The sequence below is a fragment of the Physella acuta genome, unplaced genomic scaffold (assembly GCF_028476545.2).
Source record: "Physella acuta isolate Inbredline_101_S28 unplaced genomic scaffold, ASM2847654v3 ptg001007l, whole genome shotgun sequence".
Lineage (NCBI taxonomy): Eukaryota > Metazoa > Mollusca > Gastropoda > Physidae > Physella > Physella acuta.
Window position 1 is genome coordinate 135,295 of NW_026732524.1, and position 19,850 is coordinate 155,144.

General features: G+C 35.1%; 1 protein-coding gene and 1 non-coding gene across 3 annotated transcripts; both read left to right on the plus strand.

Moving 5' to 3' along the window:
- Positions 1-6,780: 6,780 nt before the first annotated feature.
- On the plus strand, positions 6,781-6,852 carry Trnaq-uug (transfer RNA glutamine (anticodon UUG)). The gene has a single exon. It is a non-coding gene; the product is annotated as a tRNA-Gln (tRNA).
- A 1,599-nt stretch (positions 6,853-8,451) lies between these two features.
- On the plus strand, positions 8,452-19,542 carry LOC131954512 (uncharacterized). Of its 2 annotated transcripts, XM_059318238.1 has the most exons (13): positions 8,452-8,516; positions 8,741-8,901; positions 12,373-12,403; positions 12,583-12,629; positions 12,838-12,984; positions 13,150-13,292; positions 13,463-13,624; positions 13,794-14,938; positions 15,229-15,405; positions 15,652-15,801; positions 16,482-16,771; positions 17,146-17,256; positions 17,668-19,542. In XM_059318238.1, the coding sequence occupies exons 2-13, from the start codon at positions 8,785-8,787 to the stop codon at positions 18,277-18,279; spliced, it is 3,132 nt and encodes a 1,043-aa protein (XP_059174221.1). In that variant the 5' UTR covers positions 8,452-8,516; positions 8,741-8,784; the 3' UTR covers positions 18,280-19,542. The 2 variants fall into 2 exon arrangements, with proteins under 2 accessions (XP_059174221.1, XP_059174220.1); XM_059318237.1 differs by lacking the exon at positions 8,452-8,516 and having other exon boundaries at positions 8,675-8,901.
- Positions 19,543-19,850: the final 308 nt, after the last annotated feature.

Below are 19,850 nucleotides of genomic sequence, written 5' to 3' on the forward strand. Positions count from 1 at the left end.
TTTATCTTAAGATAACATATTGGAATATTTTAGGTTTTTGATATAGTTTTATAATAGAATTATACAAATAATGGCTCTGGATATGTGTTGATCTATAGTGGATTCGCCTCATTTCTACCTCTAAAAATGTACACTGTCTCACTTTTTGGTATACAAAATAAATCAAACGCAAAATCAGGTGAAACCCTTCAACACGCACATACATATACATGCGGCTACACAAATACCAACTACGACACCATGTGTAAATCTTTCTTTAACCCTTTATTTACGGAATTAGGTTCCGAATGACATTTTTTCTTAAATAGTGTGTTATCATATTGCTTTTGGCACATTTAAAGCATATGTGGAAGGAAATTTTGTTTCATAAATTTTTAAGGGCCCAAACTTGTATTGGTACTTATAAGTACCGTCAGGAATGTAGGACATTTTTTCCAAAAATAAAAAAAATTACAAAACAGGAAAAAAAGCTACAAGTTATTAAATAATAACATGGCAATCATTATAACAATCATTGTTTTGTAATTTTCACACATAAACCCAACACAAAAGTATATTTTGAGTACGATTTTTACTGGATTTTCTATCGAAACACATCTTAGACCTCAAACACAGCAAAAGGTGCCGACATGTCATGCTCCCGGATTCCTCATTTCTGAGACATTTGTAATAGATTGAGATAATTGTGAGGTCAAGGGAACTCACTCTTCTGTATTAGTATTATATTTATATTGTTATCTTGAGTGATGTCCCTTACATATATATAAATAGTTGTCTCTCGTCATTTCCGCCTCTCTCTGGTTATCACCATGTAGTTAGACCCAATAAACGTTTTATATACAACCACATGCTTCTATCGTCAATCTATCACATTGGCGACGAAGGATAAACATCTACTAGAAAGAGCACCTACTTACGCAAAAAAGAGGTTTGCTAGAGCTTATTAGCTAAGTATTTCTAGAATAATGGCGCTGTATGGCCAAATAAAAGAATTTGATTCGAATGATGAAATCATTCAAGATTACCTAGATAGGTTAAGCTTTTACCTTGAAGCAAACAACGTGACGATAGAAGCCAAAAAGAGAGCTGTTTTGTTAACAGTCATAGGGCCTCAGCAATTTAGGCTACTAAAGGACTTATGCGCACCAGCTAGTCTAACTACCAAGAGCTTTAACGAGCTGAGCAAATTGCTAACAGACCACCATGCGCCTACCCCATCAAAGTTTCTATGTCGAGCTAGATTTGACAGTAGGACTCGTCAACCAAACGAGTCAATATCAGAATATGTTGCTGCTTTACGTCATTTAAGTGAATTTTGTGAATTCGGAGACACGCTCAGTGTTTCTTCCAGACTTTTTTCTCCGGGGGGGGGCTCTTGAAATCTTCGGGGGGGGGCGGTAAACTTTCTTCGGGGGGGCGGACACTGTTAAAAGTATATATTTTCTATATAAATGATACAAATTTCATCTCGTTCGGGGGGGGCGGTAAAAATTTTTCGGGGGGGCTTCGCCCCCCCCGAAGAGATGCCTGGAAGAAACTCTGGACACGCTGTCTGACAGACTATGTGAAAAGTTTGTGACAGGTGTAAACAGCCCTGATGTTCAAAGAAAGTTGCTGCTCGAGTCAGATCTAACATTGGAAAAAGCAATACAACTTGCAACTTCATTTCAGCAGTCATCAGATGCGGCGAGATCTTTAGCACCTTCAGAGATCCATGCAGTAAACAGCAGGTTAGTCAATAAACATCAACCCCATCAGAGCATTCCAACTTATGCTAAACAGCCTGCTCGTTCAAATCCTAGATCTAAATCTAGTAATAATTATCAAAAATGTCATCGATGCAAAGGTCCCCATGCATCTCATCGATGCAAGTTCAAGTCTGCAACTTGTTATAAGTGCGGTAAGCAAGGTCACATTGCCAAGGCCTGCTTTGCAAAGTCTTCGTCTGTTGCTAAATCTAGCCAGTCAAGACAGTACCGCAACCAAAAGCAGCACTATGTTAACTCTCACCAAGACTACCTAACCCAACCAATGAACCACTCTACCGGTGAAAATGCTCAAACTGATTCGCAGCCGGATTTCAGCCTGTTCTCTGTAAAATCAATAAGTCATGCTCCCATCAATGTACTAGTTAATATCAACGGTAAGAGCATCAGCTTCCAACTTGACACTGGAGCATCTCTAACAGTCATAACAAAGAAAGATTTTGACGCTGTCACAGGAGGATCAGTGCCTCTACAGCCATGTCACAAGTGTCTAACAACATACACTGGTGACAATGTTCCGGTAATAGGAGAGTGTATGGTTCATGTAAGTTATAATGGTCAAAGTGTTAAACTTCCTCTTCTTGTGGTTGAAGGAAATGGACCACCATTACTAGGTAGGAACTGGTTAAGTGATCTTAAGTTAAATTGGGAGAGTATTTGTTCATTGAAGAATGTAAAAGAATCTAGTCTTACTTCACTAGATAAAGTAATATCTGAAAATAAAAGTGTTTTTGGTAATCCAGGATTACTAAATGATAGAACAGTGAAGATAAGCATTAAAGACACAAATCCAAGATACTGCAAAGCTAGAGTTCCACCTTATGCAATGAGGAATAAAATTGAAAATGAGCTAAGTAGATTGGAATCTAATGGCATCATAAAGAAGGTAGACTATTCCGATTGGGCAACGCCCATTGTGCCAGTGTTAAAGAAGGATGGTTCTATAAGAATTTGTGGAGATTATAAAACTACACTGAATAAGCAAATAGAGCTAAATAGGTACCCTATACCTAACATTGAGGAAATTTCTTTGAATTTGGCAGGAGGAGACAAATTCACTGAATTAGACTTTAGTCATGCTTACACTCAACTAGAACTGCATCCAGATTCAAAAGTCTATACGACAATAAACACACATAAAGGACTCTACCAATATGAAAGACTATGTTTTGGCATATCATCCAGCCCTGGAATTTTCCAAGCTGTCATGGACAGTATTTTTAAGGATATTCCAAATGTTTGTGTGTACTTTGACAATGTGTACATAACTGGTAAGAATGACACTGAACATCTTAAAACACTAGATAAAGTCTTGAAAATTGTTGGTGAAAAAGGTTTAAAGATAAACAAAGATAAATGTCAATTCATGTTGACAGAAATTAGTTTTCTTGGTTATATATTAAGCAAGCAAGGTATCAGACCTCAACCTGAGAAAACAAAAGCCATTAAAGAAGCACCCAAACCTGAAAATACCCAACAACTAAGAGCTTTTTTGGGCTTGATAAATTACTATGCAAAGTTCATAGGAAATCTGTCTGGTAAACTATCACCACTGTACAAGCTGCTACAGAAAAATGCAACTTGGCACTGGGGTAAACAACAAGAAGCTGCTTTTAATACAGCAAAAGAGGCTTTGTCTTCTGACACCTTACTAACTCACTATGACCCAGGGAAAAGACTTGTATTGACATGTGATGCTTCACCAGATGGTGTAGGAGCAGTCTTGTCCCACATGGATGAGAAGGGTGACAGACCCATTGCTTTTGCCAGTAGATCTTTGAACCAGGCTGAGAAAAATTATTCTCAGTTAGATAGGGAAGGCTTAGGCATCATTTTTGGTGTTAAGAAATTTCATAAGTTTCTGTTTGGTAGGAAGTTCACCATCTTTACAGATCATAAACCATTGCTAGGTTTATTTGGAGAAAACAAAACCCTACCTGAGCATGCCTCACCAAGAATTCAAAGATGGGCTATCACACTAACTGCATACAATTATGAATTGAAATACAAACCTGGATCTGAGAATAGTGCAGATAGTCTGAGTAGATTACCTTTAAAAAACCAAAGCCTGAGCTATGTACCAGAAGATGTATTTGTTCTCTTCACTATCATGGATAACTCCAATATAAATGTGAATGATATTAAAAGAGAAACACAAAAAGATGAGTGCTTAATAAAAGTATATGAGTACTGTAAAAATGGTTGGCCTGAAGAGTCAGTGAATGAGGACTTAAAGCCATATAAAATAAGAAAAACAGAGTTAAGTCTAGAAGATGGATGTATACTATGGGGGTCAAGAGTAATTATCCCCAAAATGTTACAAAAAGAAGTTTTAAGAACTTTACATGATACTCATCTTGGTTCTTCCAAAATGAAGAGTCTAGCAAGATCATGGTTCTGGTGGCCACATATGGATGCTGATATTGAAAAATATGTAAAACTTTGTTCAAGCTGTGCACAACATTCAAATCAACCAGCTACAGCACCTTTGCAAAACTGGGACTGGCCAATCGAACCATGGAAACGTATACATATAGATTTCGCAGGACCTTTCATGAACAAAATGTTCTTAATTGTTATTGATTCACATTCTAAATGGTTAGAAGTTAAAATCATGAACACAATCACTGCAAATGATACCATTATAGAACTGAAGGAAATATTTTCAACTCATGGATTACCAGATCAAATTGTTTCAGATAATGGGCCTAGTTTCACAGCTCATGAGTTTAAACTGTTTTGTGTAGCAAATGGTATTGAGCATATAACCACATCCCCCTATCATCCTGCTGGGAATGGTTTGGCTGAAAGAGCGGTAGGCATATTCAAAACCGCTATGGTAAAAATGAATACCGGTAACAAGTTTTCTCTTAGAGAAAGAGTAAACAGGTTCTTAACCAAATACCGCACAACTCCTCATATAACAACAGGTGTTGCACCATGTGAATTGCTATGTGGTAGGAAAATTAAAACTCATCTTGACCTACTACATCCAACTGTTCAAAGGTCTGTTTCCCAACATCAACATACACAAAAAGTAAATCATGACAAATCATCCATTGAAAGAGAATTTGGTGTTAATGACAATGTGTATCTAAGAAATTATGGGAGAAAGGAAAAATGGATACCAGGTCAAATTGTTCAATGTACAGGACCTGTGTCTTATAAAGTAAAAACAAATGATGGACTTATTGTCCGTAGACATGCAGACCAGTTAAAAATAACTTGTGCAGATAATAAGTGTGAATCTGTCAATCCCACCAAATCTGATCAGTTCACACCAACTCAGTTTGTTCCACAACCAAGTTCTGTTGATATGAGTGAACCAAGTTGTCTGGAGTCAGAAAATGTAAATTCTGGAGTTAATGATTTAAATCCTAGACCTCCTGAGATAGAGAATCCAGATGGTCAGAATCTTGAGTCACCAAATCAAAAGCCACTGAGAAGGTCAAGCAGGACAATCAAAGTCCCAAATAAGTTAGACCTATGATTTTAAGGGTCAAAAGGACTTTGACATTATTGTTTTGTATCTTGATTATGTTGTAGCATATTGTGCATTGTTTGTAAGAATGTAATCTACCATAGTGTTCATGTTACAATATAATTGGTGATTTTAGGATACTATCAATTGTTCTATTGAGAGATGTGTTATTGTGTTCTAAGGGTAAAGGGATGTAATAGATTGAGATAATTGTGAGGTCAAGGGAACTCACTCTTCTGTATTAGTATTATATTTATATTGTTATCTTGAGTGATGTCCCTTACATATATATAAATAGTTGTCTCTCGTCATTTCCGCCTCTCTCTGGTTATCACCATGTAGTTAGACCCAATAAACGTTTTATATACAACCACATGCTTCTATCGTCAATCTATCACAACATTCTTGTCTGTCGTCTTTCTGGTGTGGCAACAGTTGCCGGACTGAACCTGCTTTTGCTGGAGGCTTCCTATAGCCATTACAATGAGCCGCATAAACAAATATTTTGAAAACGAAATCCTAGTCATTCAGTTCACAACTACTAGTAATACAAGTATAATTGTAGCCTACTAGAATGTTATGACAAGTCTACACTACAGTGTAAAGTCCATAAATAGAAGTGAGCTCAATGTGTTTGGAATAGCCGTAGTTGCCTACTGTTTTGTGTTTACTGATTCAAAATTACAAAACGATCTATATTACATGCAGATGTATGGACTATTACTAGTCTACATGTATACATTACGTACATGCTAGCTATTGTATGCAAGACAGTTTTTTGCAACAAATATAACTTACGAATCTTACTTCTAGAACTAGTCTTTAGTATACAAATAACGTATACTAAACCTAGTAAACGAGCCTGCAACTGCCACCTCTATTCTTGTTATTCTTTTACTACTTGAAATCTGCAATTAATTACAATTTTTCTGACGAAAACCCTACGCTAACCTTCTTATAAATGCATAAATATATATTTTTTAAGTACATTTCTATAGTTAATTATCAAAATAATATATATGTCACATCACATCGAAAATCAGCAATTTCCAAGAAATATTTAAAAAATGTCCGTGTGCCCTGACGGTACTTATAAGTCCACTTGTAAACATCGATCTATTACAAAGACAATTTGATAAAAATTGTATAACTAGAAGTTAAACGCATTTGCTTGACTATTGAAGATGCCAATAAAAAATATTCGGTCTTGAAAACGTGAAGAATAAGGTAAAACAAAGGGAAATCAGGAACACATGTGAGATATGTACAGAACAATTGTGAACTACCGATACAGGTAGAGATTGAAAATGGCACCACACCAGAAATTTTCAAAAAACATCGATCCCTCCACCCACCTGTGACTCAAGGGAGATAATACTATCAATTACATCAATAATTTTTAAAATTCGTCTTAAATTAAAAATAATACAGGCGCTTAATTAAAGTGGTACTTATAAGTACCGTCAGTAGATAAAGGGTTAATAGCTATCATCTGATAAGAAAATGTAGTCTGGCGCTTGAAGCAAGTATGAAGGTTCCATGGTGTAATGGTTAGCACTCTGGACTTTGAATCCAGCGATCCGAGTTCAAATCTCGGTGGAACCTACCTTTTTAGAGAAAACGTTTATTACCCCTCCCCCCAAACGAAATGGAATTATATGTATTTATATAATAAATAATATAATTTATTACCCCCCCCCCCCCTCCGGAAATTTTAGTACCCCCCCCCCCCCACCTCCGGAGAAAAAAAAGTCTGAAAGAAACACTGAATGAGGACATGAGTAACAATATTTTAGACCTATTATTCAATAATTGAATCTATTTTTAAAAAGTGTATACATCTTTTTTTATTTGATTTCCAATCAAATACCGAGTACGCAGAATTTTGAACTAATCGACACCCATCGGCCGCATCCAAAGTGTCGGGGCGTCGCTAAGCGTTTTTGGGAGCCAATGCCAGGGCGCCGGGTGCCACCGTGGTTCGGTTTAATCATCTATTCTAGTAGCCTGCCCATCTTATATATAGTGCGCTCTTTAAATCTAATGGAGGCGCCACAGTGCTCATGGGGGAGTACGGGGGTCACCCGACAGCCAGGACACCGTTGTCTGTTTGATAATTGAGTGAAGTAGACCTCCGACACCTGAGCTGGACACCCAAAAAAGTATATCCCCCCCCCCCCCCCGAACGAAATGGAATTTATATTAAAAAATATATACTTTTAAAAGGTGTAGGCCCCGCCCCCGGAAATTTTAGTCCGCCCCCCCCCCCGGAGAAAAAAAAAACTTTAAATTTCCCCCCCCCCCCTCCCCCCGCCTCCCCCGGAGAAAAAAAGTCTGGAAGAAACACATCCAATCAACAGATCCCAGATGCTAAGACAGCCGCTAGGAAACTTCGGGCGCAAAACTGCACCCTCCTGCCGGGGCGCCGCCCCTCTGAATTTGTTTTTATCGCACAAACCCCCGCAGGAGTATTTTCAATAACTTCCGTGGCGATCTGTTGAAAGACAAAAGGCCCACAGACACTCAAACTTTCACTTTTAAATAGATGATTTTAAATCTCTTCACAGGCTGACGACGTGCACGATCTCTAAATTGTTACTTTCAGTTTAGCGCAGTGTAACTTGTAAGTGAATTGGAGTTTCTGTGACCTCAGCACTATGTCCAGCCGCCTTTACTTTCCCCAAGTTGAGTCAGGTACCCATCAGAGCTGTTTGATACAGGGTTGTTCTAAGTACCTAAGCCATGTACCCGAACTCGAGACTTTTGGGTTAGCGGTTGTGTTTTCTACCATCGGAAGACGTGGTACTTTCAGGAGGAAGGCGGACACCGGTTCAAGTATGCATTTTCTATATAATTTATTTTTTCTAATTCGCTCGGGGGTGGGGGGGGGGGGGGGAAGGGGTTCCAATTTTTACCCGGGGACAAACTTTCGATTTGCACCCCCCCTCAAACTTTCGATTTGCACCCCCCCCTCAAACTTTCGATTCGCACCCCCATCATACTTTATATATATATACCGAGGGGTCTATGGGGGGGGGGTTATGACCCCCCTAACCCTCCCCCCTGCCTTCGCCACTGCTAGATTCATTTACTGGGAAACTATATAGATCTAGATCTAAATGCGTATAAACATTAAATATTTTCGTTAAGCATGCCTAATTTTAGTAATTTAAAGGGAACTTTGGTTGTTATTGGTTAGTGGCGGTAAACTTCTAATGTCTGCATATTTTGCCTGATTGCCTTTTATACTTCCTAATCAATTAAAGAATGTATGTAAATTATAATATATAAAATATTAAAGAAAGAATCGACATACTATTCCTTTTATTGAACTATTTTAGATTCTTCTTAATAATATTTTGATATATTAATTCTGACAAAAGTCATTAAGAATGTTTAACACTTTATATGCATTTGCATCTGGCAAGACTGCGCCATTGTCGATATCATTCATTACTGTGATAAAATTACGGTTATTTTGCTGTTGATGTAGATTTTAGATCCAATTTCTTCACGAATTGTGACAAAGAACGCAAAATGTCTGCGGCACCGGTTCCAGTGACGGATAAAGGAAGAAGACGAAGACGTCTGAATGATGAGGGTGAAGATGAAGATGTTGAAATATCACCGGTTATCGTCAGACCCTCCGAATGTGTAAGTCAGTCAGTGGCCCAGTGAGTGGGCAATCTCAATGAATATCTCATCATTCATGGATCCAGAAGATTTACTAATGTAGTAATAGTATTTCTAATTTATCACAAGGATTTGCCTTGTATTCGAATAGAGTTGTTATTGTTGTAGTTACATTCTTAGATTCTACATCTAGATCTACAACGTTACTCAACGTAAATTTTGTAATTTTGAATTTAAACCTTCCTGCCCTCTTTATAAATTATGAGAAATAAGAATTAGCCAGAGCACTCGACTAATAAAAAAATTATATTACTAAAATACTAAAACTATTGGAAGTGGCTATTCGAACCCGGGTTATTCAATTTTGAAATCTTTGCAAAAGGTGACTTTAAGACGAGACAAACCAGCCCCTCCTTGTAGCAACTGTTGCTAATTAATAGCACGGCTCGTTGCTTAGATGGCAGGATTGACCTCTGACCCTGAAACGTCACGCGTCGTTTTCTGACTGTTTTTACGTTTATTTTAGGGGTCCTATCCACGACAAATGAAAAAACTGTTTATGTCGCCAATTCTCATCATTATTTTAATGCAAAATGCTAATAAAATGGATAATATGCCTTAGAAAGCCAGAAAAAAACCCAAGATTTGTGGTTGTAAATAATGAGAGGATTTCTAGTGGAGCACTCACAGTAAAAACTGAACCGCCGTCAAAAACGACCCGATAACGGGGAAAACGGCTCTGATAACACTAAGTTAATATATAATTGAGATATTTATCATGTATATTTACAGTATTATCGATTCTGGTTTCCAAAATCTTATTCCAAAGTAAGGTACCCACGCTGACATTTATTTCCGCTATTTTTAGTATCATGACGTCATTGTTAAGCTAGTTGCCTCACAGAAACAACTAGTTTTTGTTTTTTGCGGAATGAACTGTACTAAAGTCTAGTATTTTAATTAGAATTCAATTGTAGCACGTGCAGCAAAAGTAAAATTATGGACATTATTATTGAATTAGTAATTTTATTTGTATATTGATTTTTTTTCTTCACTGTGGGCCTACAGTAGCTGCATTGAATTTAATTCGTGACCGGTGGTTAACCTCGTCAACGCTGCGTGGCCTATTCGTATAGATATATATAATTTGTATGAAATGTTGTATGGTATTTCTAACGATGCTCGTTCAGTGGCCTTTTTCAGAGCTAGGCCTAATTAATTACGGGTGACTATTATACTTTATTGATCAGCCGTTAACCTTTGCAATTTTTTGCGTATTTTAAACAATGCTCGTTCAAGGGCTTTTTTTTTGGTGCTATGATCTGTTTACGGGCATTTTTAGCGACATTTTTTTCTTTTTTATCTAGGCCTAGATTTTACGCGAGCATCGTTTTCGTCTGTCAAAATTACAATAGGTATAAGTACAGGATGGAGAGCTTTTATCGTTTTTTTTTCGTGACAGATTGTATCAAGATAGATGGACTTCAAGTTGAAATTGAATATTTAAATTACTTTACCTTTCTACATTAAACTACATTTGCTTTATCTTTTAAGAGTTTAAAAATAACGTGTGCCTTTTGTGTAGACAAAAAAAAACATTAAGCTAAGTTTTAAAATTAGTCTTAGCTTTGTATCCATTCGTTAAAAAATGTAATAATTAGTTTAGGTGATATGTGAAAAAATGACCAGGAGTAGCGAAGTAGGTCTGTTTTTCAAATTTCTTGAAAAAAAGGGGGGGGGGGGGGTGAGAAGTGAAGACACCTACGATCTCGTGTACGTGTGTTCATTCTATGACGTGTATTATAGGCCTGCTGACCTCACAGTGACTCCTCGACCGTGGTGGGATTTTTCACCCACGGGATAGTAAACGTAAGCAAGAAATCATGCGAGTGACGATGTTTGGAGATTTTAATTTAAAAAAAAAATCACACGTCATGTTTTTAATATGAAACAAAAATTTAATGTAAAAAAAAGAAAAGACACTAATACCGTGTATGAACTTTCAGCTTCCACACTGTTGACTCAATATAGTGTGAATTGAGTGCAAAATGTAGGCCTATTTCTTGTATTTATTATAAACTATTATAACAATCATATTATTTAAGCATATTTAATAAAATTAGAATTTAAAATAAAAATATTTTTATGGTAATTTGATTTATGCAAGTGTTCATTATTTCATAAAATGGTATGAATAACATGTAGAGTAGATTTTGAAATGTATATTTTCCTTTACCAATTTACTAAATATCTAGATCTAGTTTTATTATCAACCAGTTGTTTTTTTGTTATTTTCCGGTGAGTAAATGACCTAAGTTGACACAATTACCATGGCGGGATTTAAAAACTCGTGAACACAAGTCCATGAAGTCCTGTTATGCCGGCAGGGGGGCAAGAATGTTGTTTTGGCTTTCATTTTCCATTCTAGGATAATTTTAAAATTCTCTCTTTTCTCGGCCACTGAGTAAGCTAGATATTTAAATGTGGTGTCAAATGTTCTCTTAAGGGGTAAGGAACTTAAAAGTGTATTTGAAATAACAGAATATTTTATTTTTAAAAATCCATAATTAAACCTACTAGGCTAATTAATAAAGTTATTAAATTAAGCTTATGTGTGCTAATTTCTAAGCTTATGTGAACTTAAAGTTATTTGATACTGCTTATATTTAGGGAAAATTAATGTGCAAAATTAATGTGCCTCATTTGCCTGGGTTTTAGAACTTTAGAATTTTGAGTTAGTAATCATGAGTTTTCCCACCCGACCAAGCCGTTTAGTCAAAAACAGAGAACCCTCTACCCTTTACTGTACATAATTATTTGCAGGTTCATCACAAATATCAACAAAGCTAAAGCTGGTAACTAACTAGTAACTTTGAATGCAGATTTACAAAGATATATAAATAAGTTATAGCATACTCAAAATTGAAAGTTCATATAAAAATAATTACTTGAGTGATGATTGTTGTTTTTATCAAACAGAATTAATGACATTAATTTATGTGATAAGAAAATTTGACTAGGTAGAGACTCGAGTTTCTGTTTCATAATACAATTTTCTCTAAAACTGTTTTACTCGGATAATTGACACTGGCAATTAACATTGGCATCTGAAAATCAACATAAATATAGCTGTAAGATAAGTTTATCTAGGCTTTCAACACAAAATGTTTAATATCAACCAAATTAAAATCATAATCCCATTTCAACTGACTGCTTCTAGAATAGATGCTCCGTATTTAGGAGTATAGCTGTCAGCATGATTGTGTCAGACAATTTTTTACTGTGTGAAACACTGTTTACTTTTTAAATTAAAATAAATTAAGCTATAATAGTTTGTTAAAATCATTGACTGCTAAAAATTATGCATGCTATCTTATCACAAACTACTTAACAGTTAATTTGAAGCTCATCTTGAAAAACAACTTAATGTTAAGTTTAGGCTGTTTTTAAAATTCAATTATTCTAGAAAGTTTTTCCTGTTTTTCTTTTTAGGAATCTGAAGGAGAGACCCCAGATATACAAGGTATAGTTTTTCCTATGTTTTTAGCTCACAAAACTAAATGTAGATGTTTTATGATTAAATGTTCATCACAAAATGGATTGCTGTTAAGTCATATTTGCTTAGGTTATTATAAATATAATCACAGGTTCTATATTAAGTTATACATGTTTGTCTTGACTTGTTTATCTTTTATTCAACAGATTTATCTGAATATGAAAGTACTGTAGAAGATGCTGCTGGGCCTGGAGTAAGAATTTTTTATTTTTAATATAGAAGACGGCTAAAAAAATAATGTTTACTATTACAAAAATTTTTTTTACCATTTATTTATATTATAATTATGTAAAAATGTAATCATAATATTATGTAATGTTCAAACCAGCTTTATTTTTGAGTAACTTAGAAGAGTTTAATTTAACAGCATCCTGAATATAATTTAAATAAAATTATTATAGGAAGAAAGTGAAGAGGAAAGTGAAACAGAGACTGAAGAAGGTTCTGAGACAGAATCAGAAAGTGGATCAGGGTCAGAAACAGAGGGAGGAGAAGAATATTCAGATGAAGAGGGTATTGAAGAAGAAAGGCAAAGTGGTGATGGAGAGGTAAGTCTGTAGAACGTATCTTATTTTCATAAAGCTCGTATTCAGTAAGTTATTTCTTTTAAAATGTAAAAAATTCAGTTTGTTTCTGGTTATGTAGATCTAGTTTTTTTTTAAAGTTGTTATCATATGAGATTGAAATAGTTTGTTTCACTTGATTAATATTAGGAGCAGCCTAACAATGATAAACCTGATGATGATGAAGATAAAAAGAACCCAGCTTACGTCCCTAGAAAAGGTGCTTTCTATGAGCATGACTTTAGGCATGGTGATGAAGGCCCTTCAGTACAGGAAGTTGCAGATGATTCAAAGTACATTTTCTTTCTTCTTATGTATCATTTATATTTTTTTTTTACATTATTTGTTTATTATTTATGCTGTGCTATATCTTTCAGTTTATCTACAACATTGTTAAAGTAGAAATTATGTAAAAATTTTGTGCACAAATAATAAACTTACAAAAATAACCATTGATTAACAGACCAAAGAAAAAGTTATGGCAAGATGAAGGTAAATGGTCACATGATCGCTACAGTGATGACCTGCAAGCTCCAAAAACAAGAGAAGAATTAATTGCTCTCTATGGCTATGACATTCGAGCAGCTGATAAGCCACCTGAAGCTCCGCCTAAAAGACCTGGCAGGTCAGAGCATTTTCTTGAATGAAAATTTTTTTATTTATCATTTCAGTTATAGTTAAGGAAAAATTTGCAACAGTATTTTGCAAAATGGCAAAGGGATTTATATTATACAAAGTTCTCAAACATTTTTCCAGATCAGGTTATCTTACTGATTTATATATATTTTTTTTAGAGACAAAGGTCCCAGAAAACAACGCATGCAGGACTTTATTCCTCGTATGGCTGTCATTGACACAACAGAAGATGGTTCTGATTCAGTTCCAGCTTTAGGAGGAGAGCTAATTCTTTATGATGGAACTTCACCACCAAGTGTTAAAAGAAACAACACAAGAAATGCTGAAAGTAAGCGAGGAGGCATGGGCTACAAGAGGGCAAGTGGTGATGTTGATAAGCGCAACAACAGAAACAATCAGTACGGTGATTCAAAATATAACTCAGAACCTGAGATGTGGGATGATCCTTCAACTCAGGAAGTACTATCTCAAGATTTTCCAAGTTTGGAAGACTCCACAAAATCTTCAGTGGCTAGAGAATCTGAAAATGGAGACAAACCCAGGAGTGATAACAAGCAGTCCAGTGAGAGAGGGCCTAAATCATACCCTGCTGATGCTAGGGATGTTAACTTCAGGAAAGATAATAGGGAAAACAATAAGAATGTAAAGATGAACCAAAGTCAGGATGTTAGACGCTATGATGATAGTAACCGCTACCAACAAGGCTACAGAGAAGATAAGAGGGGAGGCTTCAACAATAGACCAGTGGGTAGAGATGGAGATTTTAACAGAGGCGTGGAAGAAAACTGGAGGTCATCACCAAAAGATCCAAGGGATAACAGAGGAGGTGATTTTAATAGTGATTATAATTACAACAGGAGGTCACAGCAGTCATACAGGGGGAGAGATAAAGGTCCCCGAACTGGTAACCCAGCAGAGGGCGATAGATATTCTTATAACAACCGTAATAATCGTTATGAACAGCCACCTCGCTACCAGCAACAGAAGGGTGATGCCAGTTCGGCAAAAGAGACCAGGGAATACACCAATACAACTTACAGATCTACTGAAGACAAGACGAAACAGAGAAACAGCTACAATGCTTCAGCTGTAAACACGGAAAATATAGTTGGAGAAAATGGGGATGGAAGCTCATCACAGAATGTTGTGTTTTCTAACAAGGAGAATGTTCAAACTATTAATGTTACTATTACAAGTACTACAACAGAAAAGAAGTCGTATGCTAAGGAGCGCAGAGCTAAGGGATCCTCTAGGCTGATGGAAGGGGCAACTATGGTTGGGCATCCGGAACAGCAAAATCATGGTATGTGTTTAGTCAGTTGAGCTTGTTTTGTCCTTTTAAAAAAATTACACTTGCAATAAAACACTACTTATATCCTATCTCGACTCTACTCAAACCAATAGGAGACAATAACAATAGGATTAAACACTTTCCTAGAAATTATCAATCAGTTATAGTTTTACACAAGATTAAAGGATAGTCTCAAACTTAGTTTCTTTTTGTTTTGATTCAACTTTTTATTTAGTAGGTAAAATGCCTCTAAATCTGCTTAATTGCTTGCTTACTTATAAAGTGTAATCGTAATTGTCTAGGTGGTACAGGCTTGCAGTACCATGGACCTCCACCTGGCCAGATAAAGTTGGAATCAAATTCAGTCCCTTCACAAACTGGAGCTAAACGTTACTCATCTCAGAGACAGCAAGGTCATGCTAAAGGAGTTTACTCTGAGCCTCCTCCTATAGATAGTGGTGCAAATCTTTATAACCCAGGTAAGCTAATTGTTTCCAATAATATTGTAGATAGTTTGTAATTCGTATTATGTTTATCAACTTGTTGACTTGTATTATTTTTAAAACACTGTTTAATATTCAATTCTATGTACTTAGAACACCTTCACTAAGAGTAAGGTTTAAAAAAAAAATTGCAATATTATTTTTATTATATTACTATTTATTAAATATGATTTGAGAACACTTTTTTCTTTAGTATTTTAAATCAGTTTTCTGTATTTTCAGCTCTTCCACCCCCATCATTTTACAGAGAACATGGTTCTGTTGCACCTGGTCAGCACCCCACACCTTCATCACCAGGGGTGGTACAGGAAGCTGCTCATTATCCTCCCACTCTTATCACTCCTACAGCTGCATTACCTTATGGATTGCCTGGTAAATTCATTGCTCATTTTTAGCGCAATTTCCATTCTGGAGAATTGCGTTTATTAACTCGTCATTTCTGGGAATGGATGGATGAATGTATGGATGTGTGTCCGGGCTTTAAGTCGTATCTCCTCCTCAACGAAGCAATATCGATGACTAGTTACAAAAGCAATTATGTTAAGCAAGTTACGAGGATGAGCATAGGCCATAAAAATTCCGGGTTTCTTTCATGTATTTCCCGGAAAAGCCAAAAAAACTCGAAAAAATGCAGTTTTTGGCCCATATCTCGGCAACCAGACCACTTAGCGACTTGAAACATGTACCAATCGATTCCTGCCATAATTTAGAACAATATTGCCGAAGAAAGTTTTCAAAAATATCCTCTCGCTCGGTCACAAATTTTAAAATTACATAAACACCTACAAACCGATCGTTCTTCTAGCTTGAATGCAACCCAGCATTATACGTCAGAGCTATTTTTAGATATCATAAGGAAATTGCGCATAAATGTCACTAGACTTTTTTAATTAACTTGTTTTTTTATCTTCTGCTTTAAGTTAAAAATATGTTCTTTTGTGGATCTGTTTGTTTTGAGTTAAGCTTAACATAGTTCATAACATAACACGAAAAAAAAAATTAGCTATACAATTTATGATTTTCATTATTTATATCATTTATGTTTTATTCAGTATCTAGCACAGTTCTACCAATACCACCTAACACAGCTGGAATAGCACCCAATGCTGCCTTATTCCAGCCCCCAACTGGCCCTCCTCCTGTTGGCGTATTAGGACCGCAGTACTTACCAGCTGGTCTCATGTATGGGGGAGCAGCTAGAGTCCCACCCCCAGGGACGGCAACGGGATTTACCATGCCCATGGCTTACACATCACCGCCACCAACAGCTGCAGGCGTGGTTGGTGGCCAGCCGCCACCGCTAGGAAATGTTCCTCAACAGAGTATGCATTCTACAGCTCATGTAAGTTCTGGTGTTAGCATTGTACCACAATTGTTTAGGGGTTTTCTTAATTTATCTCTTCACATATTTTCATTTTCAAAACTATCAAAATGATCATATTGATCATTACCACTGAATAGTCTTTTTTGGTCTTAAAGATAAACATTTATATTAAATATTGATACAATAAATATTTTAAAAAATTAGCAACTGTTATAGATGTACAAGTTGAAAAAGTGTTGCACAAGTTGGTATACAACACACTGTTAACAAATGAGTTAACAGCTTAATATTTTTTTTTATATAGTTTTACTTGTTGACACTTTTAAACTGTTAACACATGTATATTAGCAAAAAATGCTTCAAATGTATTAAGATTGTGTTGCATTCTTCAGCATAAAAAAGTTTACAGAGGAGACATAACCTACTATTCACCTGAGTTGCAGCAGCCCTCTAGAACTCCACAAAAGCGACCTAAAGCTGCTATTCCTATTATTGATCCACAGGTAGGTAGATAGTAAAGTAGTTAAATAATTTTATGACAGAATTAAAAATATAGTTCAGTTAGTTGAAATACAGTAATCATAGTTTCCAAAACCTTAGTGAGCACCAACAATGCATTAATAGTAGTTTCAAGAATAAAATAGGGTTCTTCTATTTAGTTTGAAGTTTGAAATAACAAGGAATTTAATTTTTTTTTTGTTTGCTTTATAATTTTAAAATCATTTATGAAGAAGAAAATGATTGTCAATAATTTAGTTTATAATTTTTGAAGGTTTAAATATTATTATTTTTTGCATATTAAATGCGCTCTTACATTATTTTGGCTTACATGTCATCTTTTAAAAACAAAACATTTGTATTCACAACTTATGTATCTCTTTTATTTAAAACTTGTTGTATGGTACTCTAAACAGGAAATGCGTAGACAAAAGCAGAAATCTGAGCAACGAACAACTCCTGAAAAGTCATCTCCAAGTAAGCAGTCAGCGCCTTCCATTTCTAATACAGTTAGTAAAGGAGTCAATGCACACCCTCATACCCATCCTGCAAAACCAGGGGTCCAATTGAGTGAAAAAGAATTTAAGCAACCTGTTTCGGTTCATAACAACACAGATTCAAGTAGGTTAGATCAGCCTGTATCACCGAAAACAGAAATAGCAACCGAGTCATTACAAGATGAATCACAAATTACTAATGGTATGAACTCCTTGGCTCTTAACCCTGAACATTCAGAAGTGAACACACAATCACTATCTATGGACAATCCAGCTGAATCAACATTATCTAGTTATACGAAAGATCCTTTGTTGAATGCAAACAATGATAGTGCAGACATAAAAGAAAATTATTCTATGCCAACTGCACCAGTGTCTTCTAGTGATGAGCCAGTGAAAACAGAAATTGTGATAGATTCATCTGATAACAAAGCTGTCATGGAAATAAAAGATTTACAAGTTGCAGAAAATCTACTACCTCAGCAAATCAGCACCGTGCAATCAGCTGTAGAAATTAAAACTGAATTGTAACAAAATGGCTAATTAGTTCATTTTTAATTGTCAGATATTTTACTCTAAAAAGGATAACTTCCATTTTGTAGTGGTTGCTTCAGATGTGTGCTTACAATTTTTTTTTTTACTTCAAAGTTTAGTTCCCAACTAAATAAATCTTGCTATGCAAGTTGTTGACAGTTGAAATTAAAAAGTGCTTAGATGTGACCTGAATATTTTCACTTAACATTCTGCATTTAATACTTGTTGTGCTTTATTAGTTACTATTGAACTTCAAAGAACAGTTTTTTGTTGTTGTTTTTGCTGTAACCATAACTGGTCTTTTTTTTGTTAATAGTTTAGTGATTTCCTCCCATCCTGGTAGTGATGCAAAATTGCCTCTTATTTATAAGAACATTTATTTTATTTGTGTTATAATTGTATCCATTTCTGTCATCAAAATTATATTTCTCCCTGAAGGTCATGAATTTTTGTAGCTTTTTCATTTTTCATCAGAAACTGAATTTGTTTCACAAATTCTATTACATTTACTAGATACCAAGTACACTTTATTCTAACTAATGAGCACTAACAAACATTAGAGTTGATATTGTAAACCATTTAACTGCTGTTAACGTAGTTTTTTTTTATGTTTTAGAATATAGTTTATTTGGCACTCCTGTTTAATCTTCGTTTTTAGCATGTTGGATCTTAAACTCTAGCAGTGGTCATTTTTCTGAGTTGTTTGCTATGCAAGTCAATGGCTGTAATTGTAACGAAAGTAAAGATATTTTAATTAAAATTAGCTACTTCATTGTGTAAGATCTAGGTCAGCAAAATAGTTTATTTTTAATGCAAACCGGGCATTGATCTATGTTGAGACAAAAATAATGTAGCCCACACATTTTATATACTTGTACTGCAATGATTAGTGTTGTGATGCAAAACATTAGCATTGTTTGAAAAGAACAGAAAAATATTTTAAGAGAATATATTAATCTGTTTTATGAACTTTGTGAGCAACAACTATAAATAATTGGTTTATATATTGTATAACTGATAATTGAACTGCAGGTGCAACAAATGTGTGCACAATTTTAAGTTAAGTAAACCCAATTTTTGTCAAGTTATTTTACATTGGTTTCAAAAGAAAGTGATTGATGCAGCCTTTTTATACCATCCTAGTGTGGTTGTATTTGTGTAAGGTTTTGCAACTTATAATTTTGATTTGTAAAATATGTGTATTTATGGTTTACATTTGCTTTCACTTTCAGCATAAATTAAACTTTAAAACATTAAAAAGTTTTCTCTTAAATTTTTAAATCAATTTGTTTTGTTTTCTGCTAACATTACTAAAAGGTAATCGTTTGTGTTGTACTAAATAAAAAGGCGAATGCATAAGTTATTTAATAAAAACATGACTTGATGATTAGGTGTCTACTTCCGTATTATGAATGACGTCATATCGTATGTGGTGGTTCGTCTTGGATAGATTACTGCGCCTAAATAGTGTTCAAGATTTTATTACTGTTAGGCAGCTTGAGAAGAGATTCATATTTAAATTAAATTTAAACTTCATGTTAGTTACACGTTAACTGAAAACAATTTAA

Coding starts and splice junctions, on each gene's coding strand:
- LOC131954512 (XM_059318238.1), top strand. CDS start 8,785: ATGTCTGCGGCACCGGTTCCAGTGACGGATAAAGGAAGAAGACGAAGA. Junction 12,630..12,837: donor AAGATGCTGCTGGGCCTGGA/GTAAGAATTTTT, acceptor AAATTATTATAG/GAAGAAAGTGAAGAGGAAAG. Junction 17,257..17,667: donor TTCCTATTATTGATCCACAG/GTAGGTAGATAG, acceptor TACTCTAAACAG/GAAATGCGTAGACAAAAGCA.